This window comes from Salmo salar, chromosome 21, assembly GCF_965601325.2.
Source record: "Salmo salar chromosome 21, fSalSal1, whole genome shotgun sequence".
Taxonomy (NCBI): Eukaryota; Metazoa; Chordata; class Actinopteri; order Salmoniformes; family Salmonidae; genus Salmo; species Salmo salar.
This window is the reverse complement of record NC_138311.1, coordinates 47,959,858-47,986,500: the sequence shown is the minus strand read 5'-3', so window position 1 is coordinate 47,986,500 and position 26,643 is coordinate 47,959,858. Positions and strand designations below refer to the sequence as shown.

The window sequence follows — 26,643 nt, the reverse complement described above, 5'->3', positions numbered from 1 at the left end:
CCCACAGTCCGGAGCCTGCAGAGACGGCCCACAGTCCGGAGCCTGCAGAGACGGGCCACAGTCCGGAGCCTGCAGAGGCGGCCCACAGTCCGGAGCCTGCAGAGGCGGCCCACAGTCCGGAGCCTGCAGAGGCGGCCCACAGTCCGGAGCCTGCGCAGCCAGAGTCACCCTACAGTCCGGAACCGGCGCAGCCAGAGTCGCCCTACAGTCCGGAACCGGCGCAGCCAGAGTCGCCCTCCAGCCCGGAACCGGCGTAGCCAGAGTCGCCCTCCAGCCCGGAACCGGCGCAGCCAGAGTCGCACTCCAGCCCGGAACCGGCGCAGCCAGAGTCGCCCTCCAGCCCGGAACCGGCGCAGCCAGAGTCGCCCTCCAGTCCGGTGCTCCCAGAGTCGCCCTCCAGTCCGGTGCTCCCAGAGTCGCCCTCCAGTCCGGTGCTCCCAGAGTCGCCCTCCAGTCCGGTGCTCCCAGAGTCACCCTCCAGTCCAGAGCGCCCAGAGTCGCCCTCCAGTCCGAGGTCTCCAGCGACGCGCATCAGTCCGAGGACTCCAGCGACGCGCCTCAGCCCGAGGTCTCCAGCGACGCGCCTTAGCCCTGAGCCTTCGGCGGGGGTGGACAGGTTAGGTTGGGGACTAAGGCCTGAGCCACCTCCATAGTGGAGGATTGGGGAGCGGGGTTGTAGCACAAGAACCGTCGGTGATGGTGGCCACCCTCCCTTCTCTCCCTTTAGTTTGGGATTATTTTTTGGGGGGGGTTTATTTTTGTGTCTTTTGTTTGAGGTGCATCGGGGGGGGGGGGGGGGGGGGGGTACTGTCACGTCCTGACCAGTAAAAGGGATTGTTTGTTATTGTAGTTTGATCAGGGCGTGGCAGGGGGTGTTTGTTTAGTGTGTTTCGGGTTTTTTGAGTAATGTTCTATGTTAGTCTATTTCTATGTCTGTGTCTAGTTATTCTATTTCTATGCTTAGTTTATTGGGTTGACCTTCAATTGGAGGCAGCTGTTCCTCGTTGCCTCTAATTGAAGGTCCTATTTATAGGAGTGTTTTTTCATTGGGATTTTGTGGGTAGTTGTTCCGTGTGTAGCTGTGTGCCTCACAGGACTGTTTTTCGTCATGGTTTTGTATTAAGTGTTTATTTTCTTCTAAATAAAAGAAGATGAGCATACACATTCCCGCTGCGCCTTGGTCCCATCCTTACGACGAATGTGACATGGACAGATAATCCAATGTCCGCTGTGGAGCTTTGCAGCTCCTTCTGGGTTATCTTTGGTCTCTTTGTTGCCTCTCTGATTAATGCCAACCTTGCCTGGTCCGTGAGTTTTGGTGGGCGGCCCTCTCTTATCAGGTTTGTTGGGGTGCCATATTCTTTCCATTTTTTAATAATGGATTTAATGGTGTTCCGTGGGATGTTCAAGGTTTCTGATATTTTTTAAATAATATAATCCATAGTATTTCTCCACAACTTTGTCCCTGACCTGGTTGGAGAGCTCCTTGGTCTTCATGGTGCCACTTGCTTGTTGGTACCCCTTGCTTGGTGGTGTTGCAGACTCTGGGGCCTTTCAGAACAGGTGTATATATACTGAGATCATGTGACACTAAGGTTTCACACAGGTGGACTTTATTTAACTAATTATGTGACTTCTGAAGGTAATTGGTTGCACCAGATCATATTTAGGGGCTTCATAGCAAAGGGGGTGAATACATATGCACACACCACTTTTCCCTAATGCAACAAAATAGGAAAAACGCCAACGGGGGTGAATACTTTTGCAAGGCACTGTATATGCATACACACACGCATACATACTGTATGTATGTATGTATGTATGTATGTATGTATGTATGTATGTATGTATGTATGTATGTATGTATGTATGTATGTTATTTTTTATGTTTGACACCCCTGCTCTATCAGATGATGCTGGTCCTAAAGGTCTATATATTGTACCCAACCATGAACTAATGTACTCTCTATTTTACTCTTACAGATATCTGCAATGGCCCGTTGGTATCCATGCTGCCCCAGGGCTCTTTTGTGAGCTCCTCTCAGTCCTCTGTCAGTTATGCTCCACACTTCTCCAAGATCAACAGAAGAGATGGTGAGTTACAATGTTAGGACTTTGTCCAGTAACTAGTTACCGACAAAATAATTACTACTGTGTTAATATTGAGGAATAAAAATGCTCTCTTTTGTATACAAAATTACTACTGTGTTAATATTGAGGAATAAAAATGCTCTCTTTTGTATACAAAGCTAAAAATGTTGAATCAATAATGCACTTCGGGATATAAGCACCAGAGGTAGATAGATCTATGTACCCTGAAAAAAATATATACTTTTATCTTTACATAGTTGAATGTGCTGACAACAAAATCACACAAAAATAATCAATGGAAATCCAATTTATCAACCCATGGAGGTCTGGATTTGGAGTCACACTCAAAATTTAAGTGGAAAACCACACTACAGGCTGATCCAACTTTGATGTAATGTCCTTAAAACAAGTCAAAATGAGGCTCAGTAATGTGTGTGGCCTCCACGTGCCTGTATGACCTCCCTACAACGCCTGGGCATGCTCCTGATGAGGTGGCGGATGGTCTCCTGAGGGATCTCCTCCAGTATATATGGAGCCAACCCAGATTTGCCCCCTGTGAGGCGTGGCAGCCACTATAACAACAACATTTAAAAAAAAAAATATATGTATATATATATATATATATATATATATATATATATTAACCTTCCCAGGTCGAGAGTCTCCTCTTTCAGGTGCAGTTGGTACTGAGTTGATTGCCCATAATGTTCCATAGTTAGAGCTAAAAGTCAGATGACACTATTTTTAAACATCAAATGTTCCTATGAGTATGTAAAATATATATATATATATATATATATATATATATATATATATATACAGTGCTCAAAAAAATAAAGGGAACACATAAACAACACAATGTAACTCCAAGTCAATCACACTTCTGTGAAATCAAACTGTCCACTTAGGAAGCAACACTGATTGACAATAAATTTCACATGCTGTTGTGCAAATGGAATAGACAACAGGTGGAAATTATAGGCAATTAGCAAGACACCCCCCAATAAAGGAGTGGTTCGGCAGGTGGTGACCACAGACCACTTCTCAGTTCTTATGCTTCCTGGCTGATGTTTTGGTCACTTTTGAATGCTGGCGGTGCTTTCACTCTAGTGGTAGCATGAGACGGAGTCTACAACCCACACAAGTGGCTCAGGTAGTGCAGCTCATCCAGGATGGCACATCAATGCAAGCTGTGGCAAGAAGGTTTGCTGTGTCTGTCAGCGTAGTGTCCAGAGCATGGAGGCGCTACCAGGAGACAGGCCATGACATCAGGAGACGTGGAGGAGGCCGTAGGAGGGCAACAACCCAGCAGCAGGACCGCTACCTCCGCCTTTGTGCAAGGAGGAGCAGGAGGAGCACTGCCAGAGCCCTGCAAAATGACCTCCAGCAGGCCACAAATGTGCATGTGTCTGCTCAAACGGTCAGAAACAGACTCCATGAGGGTGGTATGAGGGCCCGACGTCCACAGGTGGGGGTTGTGCTTACAGCCCAACACCATGCAGGACGTTTGGCATTTGCCAGAGAACACCAAGATTGGCAAATTCGCCACTGGCGCCCTGTGCTCTTCACAGATGAAAGCAGGTTCACACTGAGCACATGTGACAGACGTGACATAGTCTGGAGATGCCGTGGAGAACGTTCTGCTGCCTGCAACATCCTCCAGCATGACCGGTTTGGCGGTGGGTCAGTCATGGTGTGGGGTGGCATTTCTTTGGGGAGCCTCACTGCCCTCCATGTGCTCGCCAGAGGTAGCCTGACTGCCAGTAGGTACCGAGATGAGATCCTCAGACCCCTTGTGAGACCATATACTGGTGCGGTTGGCCCTGGGTTCCTCCTAATGCAAGACAATGCTAGACCTCATGTGGCTGGAGTGTGTCAGCAGTTCCTGCAAGAGGAAGGCATTGATGCTTTGGACTGGCCCACCCGTTCCCCAGACCTGAATCCAATTGAGCACATCTGGGACATCATGTCTCGCTCCATCCACCAACGCCACATTGCACCACAGACTGTCCAGGAGTTGGCGGATGCTTTAGTCCATGAGATTATTTCATTCATTCAGATCTAGGATGTGTTATTTTAGTGTTCCCTTTATTTTTTTGAGCAGTGTATATATAGCATAAAAGAGGGGGTTAGTTCATGCAGCATGATAGAGGGGGTTAGTTTGTGCAGCATGAAAAAGGGGGTTAGTTCATGCAGCATGATAGAGGGGGTTAGTTCGTGCAGCATGATAGAGGGGGTTAGTTTGTGCTGCATGATAGAGGGGGTTAGTTTGTGCTGCATGATAGAGGGGGTTAGTTCATGCAGCATGATAGGGGGTTAGTTCATGCAGCATGATATAGGAGGTTAGTTCGTGCAGCATGATAGAGGGGGTTAGTTCGTGCAGCATGATAGAGGGGGTTAGTTCGTGCAGCGTGATAGAGGGGGTTAGTTTGTGCAGCATGATAGAGGGGGTTAGTTCATACAGCGTGATGGGGTTAGTACAATCCCTTCACATGCTATATATATATATATATATATATATATATATATATATATATATATATATATATATATATATATGCTTATTTTGGCGAATTAAAACCATTTACTTTTGTTACAAAAAGGTAAATAAAATAAAAAGTGTTTCTGATTTCAGAGCCGCCGGGAAGTTTTGTTGGATGTAATACTAGGAGATCATATTCAAAAGATCTTCATCCAGGATTAGTTAACCATAATGCTATTATTGAATTAAGATGGAGATAAACTATCTCCACCTCATGGGCATCTTAAGAAGAGAGGTTTTCATATAAATCCCTGATGCGGTCCTGTTTGCACTTCAGCACCATTTAGACGATTTTAAAATGTTGCTCTTAGCCCTAACAACAAGGGTCACAGATCAGTAAATTAATCTACATATAAATCTGCGTTCTGTAACTAGATAATGATTTTCAATGACTTGGAGTGTGACCGGCCCCAGGTTATTTGGACCTCGGATACAGTACGTGTGTCTATAACAACCAGAATGATCCTGCTCCCATGGTGGTGTGTCCCAGCCCATAGCTGGGTGGCTTGTGGGGTCTGACTGTACTAATTGTACACAGCACTGCCGTATCACACTTTCACATTAGTGTTTGGAAGTAGCTTACCTTTTAATGGTGTGTTTTCACACTTCATATCTCTCCAGATAGAGGGGGTTAGTTCATACAGCATGATGGAGGGGGTTAGTTCATGCAGAATGATAGAGGGGGTTAGTTCATACAGCATGATAAAGGGGGTTAGTTCATACAGCATGATGGAGGGGGTTAGTTCATGCAGAATGATAGAGGGGGTTAGTTCATACAGCATGATAAAGGGGGTTATGTTCATACAGCATGATAGAAGGGGTTATGTTCATACAGCATGATAGAGGAGGTTAGTTCATACAGCATGATAGAGGGGGTTAGTTCATGCATCATGATAGAGGGGGTTAGTTCATACATCATGATAGGGGGTTAGTTCATGCAGCATGAAAGAGGGGGTTAGTTCATGCAGCATGATAGAGGGGGTTAGTTTGTGCAGCATGAAAGAGGGGGTTAGTTCAGGCAGCATGATAGAGGGGGTTAGTTTGTGCAGCATGATAGAGGGGGTTAGTTTGTGCTGCATGATAGAGGGGGTTAGTTCATGCAGCATGAAAGAGGGGGTTAGTTCATGCAGCATGATAGAGGGGGTTAGTTTGTGCAGCATGAAAGAGGGGGTTAGTTCAGGCAGCATGATAGAGGGGGTTAGTTCGTGCAGCATGATAGAGGGGGTTAGTTTGTGCTGCATGATAGAGGGGGTTAGTTCGTGCAGCATGAAAGAGGGGGTTAGTTCATGCAGCATGATATAGGAGGTTAGTTCGTGCAGCATGATAGAGGGGGTTAGTTCATGCAGCATGATAGAGGGGGTTAGTTCATCCAGCATGATAGAGGGGGTTAGTTCGTGCAGCATGATAGAGGGGGTTAGTTCGTGCAGCATGATAGAGGGGGTTAGTTCGTGCAGCATGATAGAGGGGGTTAGCTCATACAGCGTGATGGGGGTTAGTACAATCCCTTCACATGCTATACAGAGGATCCTAGCATACACAAGATACTCACAGGGGTAAAGGTTATCTTGACTCAAGACAGAACAATTCGATCCAAACTGTGCATTGACTGAATTCTAAAAGGAATGTTTCTCTCTCTGGTCTCCTGAGGAGCGGGAGGCTGGTCTCCCCAGGTGACAGACAGACAGCCGTGGCTGCAGCTGGACCTCAGGGACAGGATGGAGGTGACGGCCGTCGCCACACAGGGGCGCTACGGAGGCTCAGACTGGGTCAGCGGCTACCTGCTGCTGTTCAGTGACACAGGCCGAGCCTGGAAGCAGTACCGACAGGAAGACGGGGTGGGGGTGAGTTGCATCATACTGTAGATTTACTGGAGTGAGTGAGTGAGTGAGTGAGTGAGTGAGTGAGTGAGTGAGTGAGTGAGTGAGTGAGTGAGTGAGTGAGTGAGTGAGTGAGTGAGTGAGTGAGTGAGTGAGTGAGTGAGTGAGTGAGTGAGTGAGTGAGAGTGTGAGTGAGAGACCTACATTGTGCATGACACAAGTAAATGGACAATGACCCCAAGCATACTTCCAAAGTTGTTGCAAAATGGCTTAAGGACAACAAAGTCAAGGTATTGGAGTGGCCATCACAAAGCCCTGACCTCAATCCTATAGAAAATGTATGGGCAGAACTGAAAAAAACGTGTGTGAGCAAGGAGGCCTATAAAGGCTACCTGAGACATTTGACCCAAGTAAAAAAATTTAAAGGCAATGCTACCAAATACTAATTGAGTATATGTAAACTTCTGACCCACTGGGAATGTGATGAAAGAAATAAAAGCTCAAATAAATAATTTTCTCTACAATTAGGTGCATGTTCATTAATTGTTTATGATTCATTGAACAAGCATGGGAAACAGTGTTTAAACCCTTTACAATGAAGATCTGTGAAGTTATTTGGATTTTTACTAATTATCTTTGAAAGACAGGGTCCTGAAAAAGGGATGTTTCTTTTTTTGCTGAGTTTATATATATATTTTTTTTAAATATATTTTCCTTTATTATTTTCCCCTAACCCTACCATCCCTCCCCTAATTGGAGTAAACTAATGGACAACAACTCTTAGGTTTCTACTTCCAGCTTATACATACTATATGCATTTTACAAAGACAGTATATTTTACAATAGTTATCTTTTCTTTGTTTTTAGTCCCATCTTTCAGCTCCACTCAACCCCTCCCATCTATCACTGAACACCGTCCACTGTAGACTTGTTTTCACTGCTGTGCTATTTCCTGAGGTAATGCCTTGGCTATAGCTCAATGGGCTAATACAGGTGCGCAGGATAGCCGGGTTTCAACCTAGTCGGTCACAATAACTTTAACTTAATCAGTGGCGCAGCGGTCTAAGGCACTGCATCTCAGAGGTGTCACTACAGACCCTGGTTCGATTTCAGGCTGTATCACAACCGGCCGTGATTGGGAGTCCCATAGGGCTGCGCACAATTGGCCCAACGTCGCCCCGGTAGGGTTTGGCCGGGTTAGGCCGTCATTGTAAATAATATTTTTTTCTTAACTGAATTGCCTAGTTAAATAAATAAAACATTTAAACATTTAAAAATAGTCTAAGTTCTGACTTTTCATTTCACTCGGCACATTGGGATGAGAGAGTAGCTGCGTATTGAGCTGTAACTCAATACATGAATTAGGAGGCTTTGTTTTGTAGTGTTTTTTCTTAATTCTGGTGTGTTTTCCCCATTGGTTGGATGGGTTTTGAGAAGGAGATGAGGATGTGAGGAGTCTGCAATTGAGATTCTCCCATAGGCTACTGAATATAGGCTATTCACATGGCAGTTAGAGGGGCTATTGGCCTTTTTTCTTCCCGCATGTTGTTGGAAGGACGTCTCCAGATTTTGCTCGCCTGAAGTAGAGTATATTGTGATAAATTGCAGGCCACACTACTTGCCTAGAGAGTTCTCAGCTATACATTTCGTGGCTGTTTATTTACCACCACAGACAGATGCTGGCGCTAAGACCGCACTCAGTCAGCTGTATAAGGAAATAAGCAAACGGGAAACCACTCACCCAGAGGCGGCGCTCCTAGTGGCCGGAGAATTTAATGCAGGGAAACTTAAATCAGTTCTACCAAATTTCTATCAACATGTCTCCGTAGCTGACGTGAGAAAGACCTTTAAACAGGTCAACATACACAAGACTGCAGGGCCAGACGGATTACCAGGACGTGTGCTCCGGGCATGTGCTGACCAACTGGCAGGTGTCTTCACTGACATTTTCAACATGTCCCTGATTGAGTCTGTAATACCAACATGTTTCAAGCAGACCACCATAGTCCCTGTGCCCAAGAACACAAAGGCAACCTGCCTAAATGACTACAGACCTGTAGCACTCACGTCCGTAGCCATGAAGTGCCTTGAAAGGTTGGTAATGGCTCACATCAACAACATTATCCCAGAAACCCTAGACCCACTCCAATTTGCATACCGCCCAAACAGATCCACAGATGATGCAATCTCTATTGCACTCTACACTGCCCTTTCCCACATGGACAAAAGAAACACTTATGTGAGAATGCTATTCATTGACTACAGCTCAGTGTTCAACACCATAGTACCCTCAAAGCTCATCACTAAGCTAAGGAACCTGGGACTAAACACCTCCCTCTGCAACTGGATCCTGGACTTCATGACGGGCCGCCCCCAGGTGGTGAGAGTAGGTAGCAACACATCTGCCACGCTGATCCTCAACACTGGAGCTCCACAGGGGTGTGTGCTCAGTCCCCTCCTGTACTCCCTGTTCAGGCACGACTCCAACACCATCATTAAGTTTGCAGACAACACAACAGTGGTAGGCCTGGTCACAGACAACGACGAGACCGCCTATAGGGAGGAGGTCAGAGACCTGGCCGTGTGGTGCCAGAATAACAACCTATCCCTCAACGTTGCCAAGACTAAGGAGATGATTGTGGACTACAGGGAAAGGAGGACTGAGCACGCCCCCATTCTCATTGATAGGGCTGTAGTGGAGCAGGTTGAGCGCTTCAAGTTCCTCAGTGTCCACATCAACAGCAAACTAGAATGGTCCAAACACACCAAGACAGACGTGAAGAGGGCACGACAAAGCCTATTCCCCCTCAGGAAACTAAAAAGATTTGCCATGGGTCCTGAGATCCTCAAAAGTTTCTACAGCTGCAACATCGAGAGCATCCTGACTGGTTGCATCACTGCCTGGTACGGCAATTGCTCGGCCTGAGAGTAGTGCGTACGGCCCAGTACATCACTGGGTTTAAGCTGCCTGCCATCCAGGACCTCTACACTATGCGGTCTCAGAGGAAGGCCCTAAAAATTGTCAAAGACCCCAGCCACCCCAGTCATAGACTGTTCTCTCTACTACCGCATGGCAAGCGGTACCGGAGTGCCAAGTCTAGGACAAAAAAGGCTTCTCAACACTTTTTACCCCCAAGCCTCAAGACTCCTGAACAGGTAATCAAATGGTTACCCGGACTATTTGCATTGTGTGCCCCGCCCCCCCAACCCCCCCAAACCCTCTTTTTACGCTGCTGCTACTCTCTGTTTATCATACATGCATAGTCACTTTAACTATACATTAATGTACGTACTACCTCAAATGGGCCAACCAACCAGTGCTCCCGCACATTGGCTAACCGGGCTATCTGCAATGTGTCTCGCCACCCACCACCCGCCAACCTATCTTTTACGCTACTGCTACGCTCTGTTCATCATATATGCATAGTCACTTTAACCATATCTACATGTACATACTACCTCAATCAGCCTGACTAACCGGTGTCTGTATGTAGCCTCGCTACTGTTATAGCCTCGCTACTGTATATAGCCTGTCTTTTTACAGTTATTTTATTTCTTTACTTACCTATTGTTCACCTAACACCTTTTTTGCACCATTGTTTAGAGCCTGTAAGTAAGCATTTCACTGTAAGGTGAAACCTGTTATATTCGGCGCACGTGACAAATCAACTTTTATTTGATTTGAAGACCAAAGCAAAAGTAATATGATGTTTTTGATAATCATAGATGGATTCATGTTTCTCCAATAAATAAATTAGTCACATGACCACATGGTTTTGTTCAGGCATTTTAGTTCGTTTGACATTTGGCAATGTGAAACCAACAGGATAAAATGAAAAAAATACAGTGTAACAGATAATCAAGTCCCGATTTGAACTATAGCTCAGAAAGAGGTGTGAAAACGTCCTTAGCCTCTGGGGTGGGTGAGAGCGAGCAAAAGGTTAAACCTCTCTGTCTTTGTTCTGCTCTCCCCAGAGATGCCACGCTTTATGGGGAAAACCATTAGGAGAATCCTTGTGAAGGAGACATTTTGTTTGACGGTAGTGTGTGATGAAGTGTGGCTGTACTCTACTCACTGACTGACTCCTCATTCATCCTATTCACCCTTTAATATGATGGTATCGCTAGTGCTTGGTTAGCACATGCACATAATTGAGTTAACATCAACAACAAAAATATATTTCTCATGATGTTTTAGTGGACATACATTATTTAAAACCTGTTGTGTTCACTCCATTTATGTGAAGTAAAACTCAACATTCTTGCATTTTCTGCCACTCAGAATTTTTCTTAAGATGTCTCGGGGACAAATGTTTTTGCACATTAGCAATACTCAAGAGTTTCTATCACGTGGTGTATAATTTACAGTAGTTGAAGTTACAAGTGCAGACAGCATGTCCAGTCCACTATGGCAATATGTATTGAATTATTCATTCTCTTCTATGTCTTTAAAAATACATTATTTACACTCAAATGTGGGATAATGTAGAAATAATGGTATAGTGTATGAACCCTACTTGACATGCTTTGAAATTGTTCTCAATGATTGATTGTGACTGAATTGGGATATAGGAGTGAAGTGCATAGTATTTTTTTCATCTGTCTTTTGTGTTAAGTAATGATATTTAAATGTTGTACTCTAACATACTGTTGGGTGACTGTTAGGTTGGGCCTTGGAATAGTCCCATAGCTTTTCTGTATTCAGACAGAGTGAATTTGAAGAGTTTATATGCTATACAGTATACAGTGCATTCTGAAAGTATTCACACCCCTTGACTTTTTCTACATTTTATATGAGATTGTGTGTCACTGGACTACACACAGTACCCCATAATGTCAAAGTGGAATTATGTTTTTCGAAATGTTTTGTAATCAATAAAAAATGGAAAGCTGAAATGTGTTCAGTGAATAAGTATTCGAACCCCTTTGTTATGGCAAGCCTAAATAAATTCAGGAATAAAAATTAGCTTAACAAATCACATAATAAGTTGCATGGACTCTGTGTGCAATAATAGTGTTTAACATGGTTTTTGAATGACTACCTCATCTCTGTACCCCACACATATAATGAATTGTATGTAAGGTGCCTCAGATAAGCAGTGGATTTCAACCACAAAGATGAGGGAGGTTTTCTAATGCCTCACAAAAAAGGGCACCTATTGCTAGATGGGTCAAAATAAAAATGAAAAGCAGACATTGAATATGCCTTTTAGTCACCATTACACTTTGGATGGTGTATCAATACATCCAGTCACCACAAATATACAGGTGTTCTTCCTAACTCAATTGCCGGAGAGGAAGAAACTGTTCAGGGATTTCACCATGAGGTCAATGGGGACTTTAAAACAGTTACAGAATTTAATGGCTGTGATAGGAAAAAACTGAGGATGAATCAACAACATTGTACTTACTCCACAATACTAACCTAATTGACAGAGTGAAAAGAAGGAAGCCTTTACAGAACAAAAATATTCCAAAACAAGCATCCTGTTTGTAACAAGACACTGATGTAAAACTGCAAAAACTGTGGTCAAAGAAATTAAATTTAGTCATGAAAACAAAGCGTTACGTCTGGGGCAAATCCAACAAAACACACATCACTGACAACCACACTTCATATTTTCAAGCATGGTGGTAGCTGCACCTCACCTGGGACTCCGGTTCATCCTCTCTGGGACTCCGGTTCATCCTCTCTGGGACTCCGGTTCATCCTCGCTGGGACTATGGTTCATCCTCTCTGGGACTATGGTTCATCCTCTCTGGGACTCCGGTTCATCCTCTCTGGGACTCCGGTTCATCCTCTCTGGGACTCCGGTTCATCCTCTCTGGGACTCTGGTTGATCCTCTCTGGGACTCTGGTTGATCCTCTCTGGGACTCTGGTTCATCCTCTCTGGGACACCGGTTCATCCTCTCTGGGACACCGGTTCATCCTCTCTGGGACACCGGTTCATCCTCTCTGGGACTCTGGTTAATCCTCTCTGGGACTCTGGTTCATCCTCTCTGGGACTCTGGTTCATCCTCTCTGGGACTCTGGTTCATCCTCTCTGGGACACCGGTTCATCCTCTCTGGGACACCGGTTCATCCTGTCTGGCACACCGGTTCATCCTCTCTGGGACACCGGTTCATCCTCTCTGGGACACCGGTTCATCCTCTCTGGGACACTAGTTCAGCCTCTGGTCTGTGTCCTATTACTACAGCACTAGGGCAGCCCATAGTGTGGCTGGCTAATCCCTAGCCTGTGTAATATGGGCGCTATTAAGTATTAATATAATATTATAATACAGTGCATTCGGGAAGTATTCAGACCCCTTGACTTTTTCCACATTTTGTTACGTTACATACTTATTCTAAAATTGATTTAAAAAAAATCAGCAATCTACACACAATACCCCATAATGACAAAGCGAAAACAGGTTTTTATCATTTATGCACATTTATTAAAAATAAAAAACAGACACCTTATTTACGTACTGTAACTATTCAGACCCTTTGCCAACAGACTAGAAATTGAGCTCAGGTGCATCCTGTTAACATTGATCATCCTTGAAATGTTTCTACAACTTTATTGGAGTCCACCTATGGTAAATCCAATTGATTGGAGATGATTAGGAAAGGCACACACCTGTCTATATAAGGTCCCACAGTTGAAAGTGCATGTCAGAGCAAAAACCAAGCCATGAGGTCAAAGGAATTGTTTGTAGAGCTCCGAGACAGGATTAAGTCAAGGCCCAGATCTGGGGAAGGGTACCAAAACATTTGTGTAGCATTGAAGGTACCCAAGAACACAGTCGCCTCCATCATTCTTAAATGGAAGAAGTTTGTAACCACCAAGACTCTTCCTAGAGCTGGCCGCCCGGCCAAACTGAGCAATTGGGGGAGAAGGGCCTTGATCAGGGAGGTGAGCAAGAACCCAATGGTCACACTGACAGAGCTCCAGAGTTCCTCTGTGGATATGGGAGAACCTTCCAGAAGGACAACCATCTCTGCAGTACTCAGGTCTTTATGGTAGAGTGGCCAGACTGAAGCCACTCCTCAGTAAAAGGCACATAACAGCCCGCTTGGAGTTTGCTAAAAGGCACTTAAGGGACTCAGACCATGAGAAACAAGATTCTCTGGTCTGATGAAACCAAGATTGAACTCTTTGGCCTGAATGCCAAGCGTCACATCTAGAGGAAACCTGGCATCATCCCTACGGTGAAGCATGGTGGTGGTAGCATTGTGCTGTGGGGATGTTTTTCAGCGTCAGGGGCTGGGAGATTAGTCAGGATCGAGGGAAAGATGAACGGAGCAAAGTACAGAGAGATCCTTGATGAAATCCTGCTCCAGAGCTCTCAGGACCTCAGACTGGGGTGAAGGTTTACCTTCCATCAAGACAATGACCCTAAGCACCCAGCCAAGCCAATGCAGGAGTGGCTTCGGGACAAGTCTCTGAATGTCCTTGAGTGGCCCAGCCAGAACCCAGACTCAAACCCGATCGAACATCTCTGGAGAGACCTGAAAATAGCTGTGCAGCGACGCTCCCCATCCAACCGGACAGAGCTTGAGAGGATCTGCAGAGAACAATGGAAGAAACTTCCCAAATACAGATGTGCCATGCTTGTAGCGTAATACCCAAGAAGACTCAAGGCTGTAATCGCTGCCAAAGGTGCTTCAACAAAGTACTGAGTAAAGGGTCAGAATACTTATGTAATAGTGATATATCCGTTCATGCTTTGTCATTATGGCGTATTGCGTGTAGAATGATGAGGGGAAATAAAAAATATAATGAATTTTAGAATAAGGTTGTAACGTATCAAAATTTGGAAAAAGTCAAGGGGTCCTGGCGTTACGAGCACCATGCTCCCACTACCCTGGCGTTACGAGCACCATGCTCCCACTACCCTGGCGTTATGAGCACCATGCTCCCACTACCCTGGCGTTACGAGCACCATGCTCCCACTACCCTGGCATTACGAGCACCATGCTCCCACTACCCTGGCGTTACTAGCAAAATGCTATCAAACTGAGCTACAAAGTGTATGTGGTATTAATTGGAATGCTTCTTCAGTACGTTACAGTAAGTGGATGTAGAGTGAGTTACAGTAAGTGGATGTAGAGTGAGGTACATGAAGTGGATGTAGAGTGAGTTACAGTAAGTGGATGTAGAGTGAGTTACTTGAAGTGGATGTAGAGTGAGTTACAGTAAGTGGATGTAGAGTGCGTTTACAGTAAGTGGATGTAGAGTGAGGTACATGAAGTGGATGTAGAGTGAGTTACAGTAAGTGGATGTAGAGTGAGTTACAGTAAGTGGATGTAGAGTGAGGTACATGAAGTGGATGTAGAGTGAGTTACAGTAAGTGGATGTAGAGTGAGTTACAGTAAGTGGATGTAGAGTGAGTTACATGAAGTGGATGTGGAGCCAATAGAATTAGAATGAGAGATCATGCTGAGGCTCCTGAGTGGCGCAGCGGTCTAAGGCATTCCATCTCAGTGCTAGAGGCGTTACTACAGAAAGGTCTGATTCCAGGCTATATCACAACCGGCTGTGATTGGGAGTGCCAAAGGGCGGTGCATAATTGGCCCAGCGTTGTCCGGGTTTGGCTGGTGTAGGCAGTCATTGTAAATTAGAATTTGTTCTTAACTGACTTTCCTAGTTAAATAAAAGTTTAAATAATTAAAAAATGATGATTAATGTGCCGAATACCGTGAAATGCTTACTTACAAGCCCTTAACCAGCAATGCAGGTCAAGAAATAGAGTTAACAAAATATTTACAAAATTTACTAAAGTAAAAAATGTAATAAAAAGTAACACAATAGCATAACAATGACGAGGCATGTAGGTAACGGTAAAGTGACTATGCACAGATAATAATCAGTCGGTAGCAGCAGTGTAAAAACAAAGGGGGGGGGGGGGGTTAATGTAAATTGTCCGGATAGCCATTTGTTTAATTGTTCAGCAGTCTGATGGCTTGGGGATAGAAGCTGTTAAGGAGCCTTTTGGATCTGACTTCGCACTCCGGTACCGCTTGCTGTGCGGTAGCAGAGAGAACAGTCTATGACTTGGGTGACTGGAGTCTTTGACAATGTTTTGGGCCTTCCTCTGACACACCTAGTATATAGGTCTTGGATGGCAGGAAGCTTTGCCCCAGAGATGTACTGGACCGTACGCACCACCCGCTGTAGCACCTTACGGTCGGATGCCGAGCAGTTCCCATACCAGGCGGTGATGCAACCAATCAGGATGCTCTCGATGGTGCAGCTGTAGAACTTTTTGAGGATCTGCTGACCCATGCCAAATCTTTTCAGTCTCCTGAGGGGGAAACATTGTTGTCATGCCCTCTTCACGACTGTCTTGGTGTGTTTGGACCATGATAGTTTGTTGGTGATGTGGACACCAAGGAACTTGAAACTCTCAACCAGCTCCACTACAGTCCCATCGATGTTAATGGGGGCCTGTTTGGCCCTCCTTTTCCTGTAGTCCACGATAAGCTCCTTTTGTCTTGCTTACATTGAGGGATAGGTTGTTGTCCTGGAACCACACTGCCAGGTCTCTGACCTCCTTCCTATAGGCTGTCTCATAGTTGTTGAGTGTCAGAGCCGGTGTAGTAGGATTCAATCTTAGTCCTGTATTGACGCTCTGACTGTTTGATAGTTCGTCTGAAGGCATAGCAGGATTTCTTATAAGCATCCGGATTAGTGTCCCGCTCCTTGAAAGCGACAGCTCCAGCCTTTAGCTCGGTGCGGATGTTGCCTGTAATCCATGGCTTCTGGTTGGGATATGTACGTACGGTCACTGTGGGGGGGGACGTCGTAGATGCACTTATTGATGAAGCCTGAGGCTGAGGTGGTGTACTCCTCAATACCATTGGATGAATCAAGGAACATATTCCAGTCCGTGCTAGCAAAATAGATGATAAGTGTTCAATTTATTTTATGCAGCCTATAGCTTGTTAGCCAACAAACCTACCCCTATATCTCTACTCTTGTTGTAAATGAAATGCAGTGCTGCTTTGAAATCAGTCAAGTAGTTAATGATTTTTCAGTTAGTTCATTGAAAACAAAGAACATGCCAGTTGCCTGGTGTCAATCAACAAGACACAGAGGAGACAACATCTGTTGAATAGTCATGCCATTCACTTCTTTGTTAATGTAAGAAGACAACAGGTGTCATTTAGTTTTGAAACCTGTCTACAGAAACAGAAGTGGCAGCTAATTAGTGAGACGTCCCTAATGAAGGCGGACCAAAGGTGGGCGACCACAGTTTGACACTGTATGCCACACAGAGAATTGACATCCGTCTGGGAAGAGAAGTTGAAAGGTAATGGCCTGCTGATGGCGGTGCTGGCTGAGAGAGCTAATGAGATAACACCAGCTGCCAGCTTGCAGCAACTCTGCACCTGTAAGGTTAGATGGTATTATGTGCTGCGTATGAAAATAGCAGTTTTGTTGCATTAAAGATATACACACAATGACATAGGCACTTTCTCAACACTCTCAATCTCTCCTTTCTCTCACTCTCTGTGACACACACATAATAACGTGCATGCACTGCATATACGCACATACGCACGCACACAACCACACCAACACCCGCAGGCACAAGACAGAGACAGAGGTTCAGTCCTTTTATCTCTGCCCTGTGCCAGACCAGGTCACAAGGGCCGAATGATGATCTATTCTTGCAACTCTCAGCTGTCGTTGTCTTTTAGAGTCACACAGCCAGGCCAGCACTGCAATGGCACAACACGGAGTATAGTTCTTAAAGTTAGGAACAACAGGATGGCACTCATGAACCAGCTGCTATTGATCCATTTAGGAAAAATCAGGGAGAAAAGAAAATGAGTGACTGACTGTGAGCGACCAGCTAGCTAATAGGTGATGAGATCTTGTATTATTTTGTGCTATAAAGTCTAATGCTATTATTTGTACCTGTGGGGTGTTGGAAATTAGTTCACTTTTGGTTTTTGTGTTTCCAATCAGTTCATTTGAGGATGTAAGCTCATTACAGTCTTTGGTTTTCAGAGAAAATGTATGCTATCTACTCCAAATGTGCATAACATCATAAAGCTACGTGTGCAGTTCCAATGTTAATGTATGTTCACGTAAACCCCTCTGAGCTTGTTAAGAAAGTAGAATTGTTCCATCAATTTGCCAATTGTTCTACCCCTGGAGTGAAACAATGTGTAGAACACAATCTAATGAGCTTGGTGTGTTGTGCTGTTGAAAACACACTGTTACAGCTGCTCTACAGTAATGAGAGGATATAAACATTATTCAGATATCATCTCTACGATCCTTCAGGAAGAGGCTGTTGAGGTGCTGTTGTTTTTATATCCTTCTTTACTTCCTGCCGTATATACATTCAGTGTACAAAACATTAACAACACCTTCCTAATATTGAGTTGCACCCCTTCCTTTTGCCCTCAGAACAGCCTCAATTCGTTGGGGCATGGACTCTACAAGATGTTCGAAAGTGTTCCACAGGGATGCTGGCCAATGTTGACTCCAATGCTTCCCACGGTTGTGTCAAGTTGGTTGGATGTCATTTGGGTGGTGGACCATTGTTGATGCACACGGGAAACTGTTGAGCGTGAAAAACCCAGCAGCGTTGCCATTCTTGACACAAACCGGTACACCTGTCACCTACTACCATATCTCATTCAAAGGCACTTAAATAATTTGTTTTGCCCATTCACCCTCTCAATGGCACACATACACAATCCATGTCTCAATTGTCTCACAGCTTAAAAATCCTTCTTAATCTACACTGATTGAAGTGGATTTAACAAGTGACATCAATAAGAGATCATAGCTTTCACCTGGATTCACCTGGTCAGTGTACAGTATGTCATAGAAAGAGCAGGTGTTCTTAATGTTTTGTGTTCTCAGTGTATTTTTAATCATTGCTTGACATGCCTGTTAGCAATGAATATTAAGTAAAAATTTGGTGAAAAAGAGCCATCACACACTGGAAATGAATCGAACAGCGCCCTCGGCAGAGGGATTCTGTAACATTTGGGTAATTAGATGAAATTGCCCTTGTGCCATATTTTCTCTATACTCTAAATACTTTGGTAAACAGAATGTGATAAGTCTTCTATGTAGCCTACAAAATGTAATTGAATGTTGAGTAAATTACAAGATGCTTGATTAGCTACTGTGTAGATATTCGATCGGTGTAACTCTGCAATGTGTGATTTTAAAATGTAGGCTGATTCGCTAATACAAGACCCCATTGCAATAGGATTATCAGGGAGATGTATACAGTACCAATCAAAAGTTTGGACACCTACTCATTCAAGGGTTTTTCTTTATTTTTACTATTTTCTACATTGTAGAATAATAGTGAAGACATCAAAACCATGAAATAACACACATGGTATCATGTAGTAACCGAAAAGGTTTTAAGCAAATCAAAATATATTTCAGATTCTTTAAAGTAGCCATCCTTTTCCTTGATGACAGCTTTGCACAGTCTTGGCATTCTCTCAACCAGCTTCATGAGGTAGTCACCTGGAATGCATTTAAATTAACAGGTGTGCCTTGATGAAAGTTAATTTATGGAATTTTTTTCCTCAATGTGTTTGAGCCAATCAGTTGTGTTGTGACAAGTTAGGGGTGGTATACAGAAGATAGCCCTATTTGGTAAAAGACCAAGTCCATATTATGGCAAGAACAGGTCAAATAACCAAAGAGAAACAACAGTCCGTCATTACTTTAAGACATGAAGGTCGTTGAAGAACGTTGAAAGTTTCTTCAAAAGCAGTCGCAAAAACCATAAAGCGCTATGAGGAAACTGGCTCTCATGAGGACCACCACAGGAAAGAAAGACCCAGAAATACCTCTGCTACAGAGGATACACTTATTAGAGTTAACTGAACCTCAGATTGGAGCCCAAACAAATGCTTCTCAGAGCAAGTAACAGTCACATCTCAACATCAACTATTCAGAGGAGACTACGTCAATCAGGCCTTCATGGCTGAATTGCTGCAAAGAAACCACTATTAAAGGACACCAATAAGAAGAAGATACTTGCTTGGGACAAGAAACATGAGCAATGGACATTAGACCGGTGGAAATCTGTCCTTTGGTCTGATGAGTGCAAATGTTATATTTTTGGTTCCAACCGCCGGGTCTTTGTGAGACGTGGAGTAGGTGAACGGATGATGTCCGTATGTGTGGTTCTTACCGTGAAGCATGGAGGCGGTGTGATGGTGTTGGGGTGCTTTGCTGGTGATGTTGTGGCTACCACAGTATTCTGCAGCAATACGCCATCCCATTTGGTTTGCGCTTAGTGCGACTATCATTTGTTTTTCAACAGGACAATGACCCAACACACCTCTTGTTTGTGTAAGTGTTATTTGACCAAGAAGGAGAGTGATGGAGTGCTGCAGCAGATGACCTGGCCTCCACAATCACCCAACTCAACCCAATTGAGATGGTTTGGGATGAGTTGGACCACAGGATCAAGGAAAAGCATCCAACAAGTTCTCAGCATATGTGGTAACTCCTTCAATACTGTTGGAAAAGCATTCCAGGTAAAGCTGGTTGAGAGCATGCCAAGAGTGTGCAAAGCTGTCATCAAGGCAAAGGGTGGCTATTTTGAAGAATATGAAATATATTTTGATTTAACACTTTTTTGATTACTACATGATTCCATATGTGTTATTTCATAGTCTTCACTATTATTCTACAATGTAGAAAAGAGTACAAATAAAGAAAATCCTTTGAATGAGTAGGTGTGTACAAATCTTTGACTGGTACTGTACATGTACTTGACCACCAATTAATGTTGATTTCCTGGCATTCAAGCCTTCAATAGGGATGTTTCACGTTGGAGTGTATGTACTCTTAGCTGACGTACGTGACGTTAGGGACCTCGTCATGAGAGAGGAAGAGTAAAGAGTCGTAATGAACAGGGAGGGAGGCTGTCGGTTCAGGATGGATACAGGATATAAATAATGAAGTCACTGTGGGGTTAGGAGCCGTTTATGTGGACAGTGACTAACATGAAGCTCTGTGGTCCAATGGGAGGTCTTTTGTCCTCTCAAGAGTTCCAGATATTTTGGTTTACATCCGCACAGTAATTGGATGGAACCTCTAACCTGGAAAAGAACATGTCATCTTTGGAGTGCTGTGTCCATCTACATAGGAAATGGATATATTGACACCTTATGAAGGACAACTCAACTATTGGTTGCAATAAAGGGAACTATTTAATGTTTAATGTACAGTCAAAATGTATTTCCCAAACTACCTTTGGGAAATAAGAGATTGAATTGTTTTGACTGGATGAGCTCAGTTTCAGCTGTTTTCCCTTGAAAAAATAGGAATTGTTTCAGGGTCCATCCGTTTGTTGCTTCCTCACAGGTATTATATAAATACCGAAGAACAAAAGGTCTACACACTTTTCAAACAACCTCCCTGGAAAGCAATTATCTGGAATTGCAATAAAGAGGAGATATTTATTTGTCATCAAATACCATTTCACTATTTCTTCTAAAGTCTGGCTTTATCCTGGTCGATATTCTGTGCAGAAAACTTCAACTATTATAGTTTGAGCTACTGTATACTGCCAACCTGCAGGATATAAGGGTTTGTTTAGCTGATTTTTCTCTCTAGTAATAGTAGGCCTGTGTTTGGGGGGTATTGTGGTAAATTGCTGTAATCATCTCATGGATATTGAGAAATATATTTTTCTCAGTAATGAATATATATACCATATTTTGGTGAAGCAAACAGTTTTCTAATTTCATTTGCTAAAAGAGTTACTTTAAATTGTGGAGGATATGCATTGCAGTAGCCTGAATGGATGAGTAAACCCTAGCGAGTTTCCAAATGCTTATCTTGCATAGACATGAGTTACAATGCATTTGTAAGTGCTTAGCTTGCACCTCTTCTAAAATACTGTCACCAGGCTCCACTTAAATGGACTCAGAAAAGCATGTGCATAAATCACAAAAACAGCCTAAATAGTTAACTTGCAGGACTGTCTCTTTGTCTACCAAGAGACCAGTCTTTCTGCACTCTCCTTCAGAGAGGTAACACCCCACCTCCATTCTACTGCATGCATTCCATGTGTGTGTAATTTGTGCCTCTTATACTACCTCCCCATGTGCTTTTGTGTTTTCAACTTCAGGGAGAAGTGAATTAATGACCCTGTTGGACTATTCACAGAGTCTGGAGCCCCGGTGTCAACAATCCATCTTTCCTTTACTCTGTGATACACATCATTATCCATTTAGTTCGTCACCTGCCTTGAATCCGTTATGACGGTCGCTTGTGATCTGTCATCCCAGTTTCTTTTTTTTTTTTTTCTCTACTCTCTCTTTCACTCCGTTCATCACCCTCAGCCTCCCAATACAGATTGTTGATGCAGTGGAGGTTACAGGGATAGGGGGATGGAAATGAAGAAGAATAATGACTTCTCACATTCTCAGAGAAAGTCATTTTTATCTCCCTGTGAGCAGACGATATGTGGTACCATTTTTTTTCTTCTTCTTCACAGTCACTACTTGCCACAGTACTGTTTTTTTTTCTCCCTCTGAGTAGTGTGGTAGTGCACTGGTGGAAATTCTCACCATTCCAACTCACGCAACATGACCCATGCAATGCGACTCACGCAACACATTTTATCTTTTTCATCTTAAAGCAGAGTCATTTGGAGAGAGGAGTTTTGCTTTGTCGCAACATAGTAATGTTTCATACCTTTCACATTTCTTGGGAACTACATCCATTTTTATTTATGATCCAAAACATTTGTCCTAGAAGACACAAAATCCTTTTCAATTCTTTGCTGAAAGGCATTTTCCTAGACAAGATACAAGGTCAGTTCAGACATACGTGGTTAACATTGACTCCCTTGATAACAGAGCTCTAATTGCGCTCCGGTTTTGTTTAATGAACACAGTTCCCTCAAGATTTTCGTTTTTCCTGTATAGTATACACTACCGTTCAAAAGTTTGGAGTCACTTAGAAATGTCCTTGTTTTTGAAAGAAAAGCAAAAAACATGTGTCCATTAAAATAACATCAAATTGATCAGAAATACAGTGTAGACATTGTTAATGTTGTAAATAACTATTGTAGCTGGAAACGGCTGATTTTTAATGGAAAATCTACATCGGCGTACAGAGGCCCATTATCAGCAACCATCACTCCTGTGTTCCAATGGCACGTTGTGTTAGCTAATCCAAGTTTATCATTTTAAAAGGCTGATTGATCATGAGAAAACCCTTTTGCAATTATGTTAGCACAGCTGAAAACTGTTGTTCTGATTAAAGAAGCAATAAAACTGGCCTTCTTTAGACTATTTGAGTATCTGGAGCATCAGCATTTCTGGGTTCGATTACAGGCTCAAAATGGTAAGAAACAAAGACCGTTATTCTGAAACTAGTTAGACTATTCTTGTTCTGAGAAATGAAGGCTATTCCATGCGAGAAATTGCCAAGAAACTAAAGATCTGGTACAACACTGTGTACTACTCCCTTCACAGAACAGCGCAAACTGTCTCTAACCAGAATAGAAAGAGGAGTGGGAGGCCTCGGTGCACAACTGAGAAAGAGGACAAGTACATTAGAGTGTCTAGTTTGAGAAACAGACACTCCACAAGGCCTTAACTGTCAGCTTCATTAAATAGTACGCGCAAAACACCACTCTCAACGTCAACAGTGAAGAGGCGACTCTGGGATGCAGGCCAGTCGAGTACTTGTGCGGCGTCTGTTTCCACATTTGTTATGTTACAGCCTCATTCTAAAATGGATTAAACAGTTTTGTTCCTTCATCAATATAAACATAATACCCCATAATAACAAAGCAAAAATAGTTTTTAGAAATCTTTGAAAATGTATCAAATAAAAAATTTAAAATCACATTTACATTAGTATTCAGACCCTTTACTCAGTACTTTGTCGAAGCACCTTTGGCAGTGATTACAGCCTCGAGTCTTCTTGAGTATGATGCTACAAACATAGCACACCTGTATTTGGGGAGTTTCTCCCATTATTCTCTTCAGATCCATTCAAGCTCTGTCAGGTTGGATGGGGAGTGTTGCTGCACTGCTATTTTCAGGTTTCTCCAGAGATGTTCGATCGGGTTCAAGTCCGGGCTCTGGCTGGGCCACTCAAGGACATTCAGAGACATGTCCCGAAGCAACTCCTGCATTGTCTTGGCTGTGTGCATAGGGTCATTGTCCTGTTGGAAGGTAAACCTTCACCCCAGTCTGAGATCCTGAGCACTCAGGAGCAGGATTTCATCAAGGATCTCTCTGTAATTTGCTTCCTTCCTCTTTCCCTGGATTCTGACTATCCTCCCAGTTGGTGCTGCTGAAAACATCCTCACAGCATGATGCTGCCACCATGCTTCACCGTAGGGTTGGTGTCAGGTTTCCTCCAGATGGATTGATTGGCATTCAGGCCAAAGAGTTCAATCTTGGTTTCATCAGACCAGAGAATCTTGTTTCTCATGGTGTGAGTCCTTTAGGTGCCTTTTGGCAAACTCCAAGCAGGCTGTCATGTGCCTTTAAGTGAGGAGTGGCTTCCATCTGGCCACTCTACCATAAAGGCCTGATTGGTGGAGTGCTGCAAATATGGTTGTCTTTCTGGAAGGTTCTCCCATATCCACAGACAAACTCTATCAGAGTGACCATTGGGTTCTTGGTCACCTCCTTGACCAAGGCCCTTCTCCCCCGATTGCACATTTTTGCCGGGCGGCCAGCTCTAGGAAGAGTCTTGGTGGTTACAAACTTCTTCCATTTACAGTACCTTGCAAAAGTATTCATGTCCCTTGGTGTTTTTCCTATTTTGTTGCATTACAACCTGTCATTTAATGGACATACACAAAATAGTCCAAATTGGTGAAGTGAAATGTAAAAAATGACTTGTTTAAAAAAAAAATTAAATGGAAAAGTGGTGCGTGCATATGTATCCACCCCCTTTACTATGAAGCCCCTACATAAGATCTGGTGCAACCAATTACCTTCAGAAGTCACATAATTAGTTAAATAAAGTCCAGCTGTGTGCAATCTAAGTCTCACATGATCTGTCACATGATCTCAGAGTATATATACACCTGTTCTGAAAGGCCCCAGAGTCTGCAACACCACCAAGCAAAAGGCACCACTAAGCAAGCGGCACCATGAAGACCAAGGAGCTCTCCAAAATGGTCAGGGACAAAGTTGTGGAAAGTACAGATCAGGGTTGGGTTATAAAAAAATATCATAAACTCTGAATATTGCACCACAACAAACCTGCCAGGAGAGGGCCGCACACCAAAACTCACGGACCAGGCAAGGAGGGCATTAATCTGAGAGGCAACGAAGAGACCAAAGGTAACCCTGAAGGAGCTGCAAAGCTCCACAGCGGAGATTGGAGTACCTGTCCATAGGACCACTTTAAGCCGTACACTCCGCAGAGCTGGGCTTTACGGAAGAGTGGCCAGAAAGAAAACATTGCTTAAAGAAATAAATAAGCAAATATGTTTGGTGTTTGCCAAAAGGCATGTGGGAGACTCCCCAAACATATGGAAGAAGGTCCTCTGGTCAGAGGAGACTAAAATTGAGCTTTTTGGCCATCAAGGAAAATGCTATGTCTGGCGCAAACCCAACACCTCTCATCACCCCGAGAACAGCATCCCCACAGTGAAGCATGGTGGTGGCAGCATCATGCTGTGGTGATGTTTTTCATCGGCAGGGACTGTGAAACTGGTCAGAATTGAAGGAATGATGGATGACGCTAAATGCAGGGAAATTCTTGAGAGGATACCAGTTTCAGTCTTCCAGAGATTTGAGACTGTAACGGATCTTCACCTTCCAGCAGGAAAATGAGCATACTGCTGAAGCAACACTTGCGTGGTTTAAGGGGAAACATTTAAATGTCTTGGAATGGCCTAGTCAAAGCCCAGACCTCAATCCAATTGAGAATCTGTGGTATGACTTAAAGATTGCTGTACACCAGCGGAACCCATCTAACTTGAAGGTGCTGGAGCAGTTTTTCCTTGAAGAATGGGCAAAAATCCCAGTGGCTAGATGTGCCAAGCTTATAGAGACATACCCCAAGAGACTTGCAGCTGTAATTGCTGCAAAAGGTGGCTCTACAAAGTATTGACTTTGGGGGGGTGAATAGTTATGCACGCTGAAGTTTCTTTTTTGTTGTCTTTTTTGTTGTTTGTTTCACACACCCAAAAATATTTTGCATCTTCAAGGTGGTAGGCATGTTGTGTAAATCGAATGATACAAACCCACAAAAAATCTATTTTAATTCCAGGTTGTAAGGCAACAAAATAGGAAAACTGCCAAGGAGGTGAATACTTTTGCAAGCCACTGTAAGAATGATGTGATGAGTGAATGATGAGCCACTGTGTTCTTGGGGACCTTTTAATGCTGCAGAATTTTTTGGTACCCTTCCCCAAATCTGTGCCTCGACACAATCCTGTCTCAGAGCTCTACTGGCAATTCTCAACCAATCAAAATCGTAAATTATCTGGCATAATTTTTATGGATATATACAAAGAAATGTCATTTGAAAAAAGTAAAACGAAACGAAGTGCAGCTAGTTTGCAATCTTTACAGCTTCAGTTTGAAGTCATTGTGTTTGCTGTGTTGCTGGCTAGCTCCTATGAACAACAGTGTCCTTATGATTGAGCACATTTTCTATGCCAGGCGAAATCGCGCCTCATTAGATCATTGTTATGGATATATCCAAATAAATGTTACTAGAAAACAGCTTAAACAAATGCAAGTGCAGCTACTTTCTGTTATTCTGGCTATTGACATGACTGCAAGTTAGCTGTAGTCTGCAAGCTAGCATGCAAGGGATAAGAACGTTGCCAGCCAGTATGGTAATGAAAAATTTAGAACGAATAAATGGGTTGTGTCCATAGATACAGAACAAAAAGACTGAATAACTGGGTCGCGTCTCTGGCAACCAAACCAATAGAACGAATGACCATCCGGCTTGGGTAGCAACCGTAGATTTGTGTCGGGACTATATCTTGTAGAATGATGAAATAGTATGAATAAATTCATCAAAATAACATTCTTCATGAAAATATGTCATCAATATGTTGGGATCAAAGTGATGATGCAACACTTCTCGGGCATTATCACTTAAATATATTTCCTGTGTATTGTATATTTGCTGTATATATATTTGTATATATATATATTAGCTTTTTCCTGTATAGTATATATTTATATTATACATTTCCTGAATATC

At 43.4% G+C, this 26,643-nt stretch overlaps 1 protein-coding gene across 1 annotated transcript in view; it reads left to right on the top strand.

Annotated features, from left to right (window-relative positions):
- LOC106582422 (contactin-associated protein-like 5) overlaps positions 1-26,643 on the top strand; it is a 165,334-nt gene that overhangs the window by 92,672 nt on the left and 46,019 nt on the right. The window contains exons 2-3 of the mRNA XM_045704845.2: positions 1,984-2,094; positions 6,281-6,474. Of these exons, the coding sequence (XP_045560801.2) occupies positions 1,984-2,094; positions 6,281-6,474 (305 nt within the window). The remainder of the gene's footprint in view (positions 1-1,983; positions 2,095-6,280; positions 6,475-26,643) is intronic.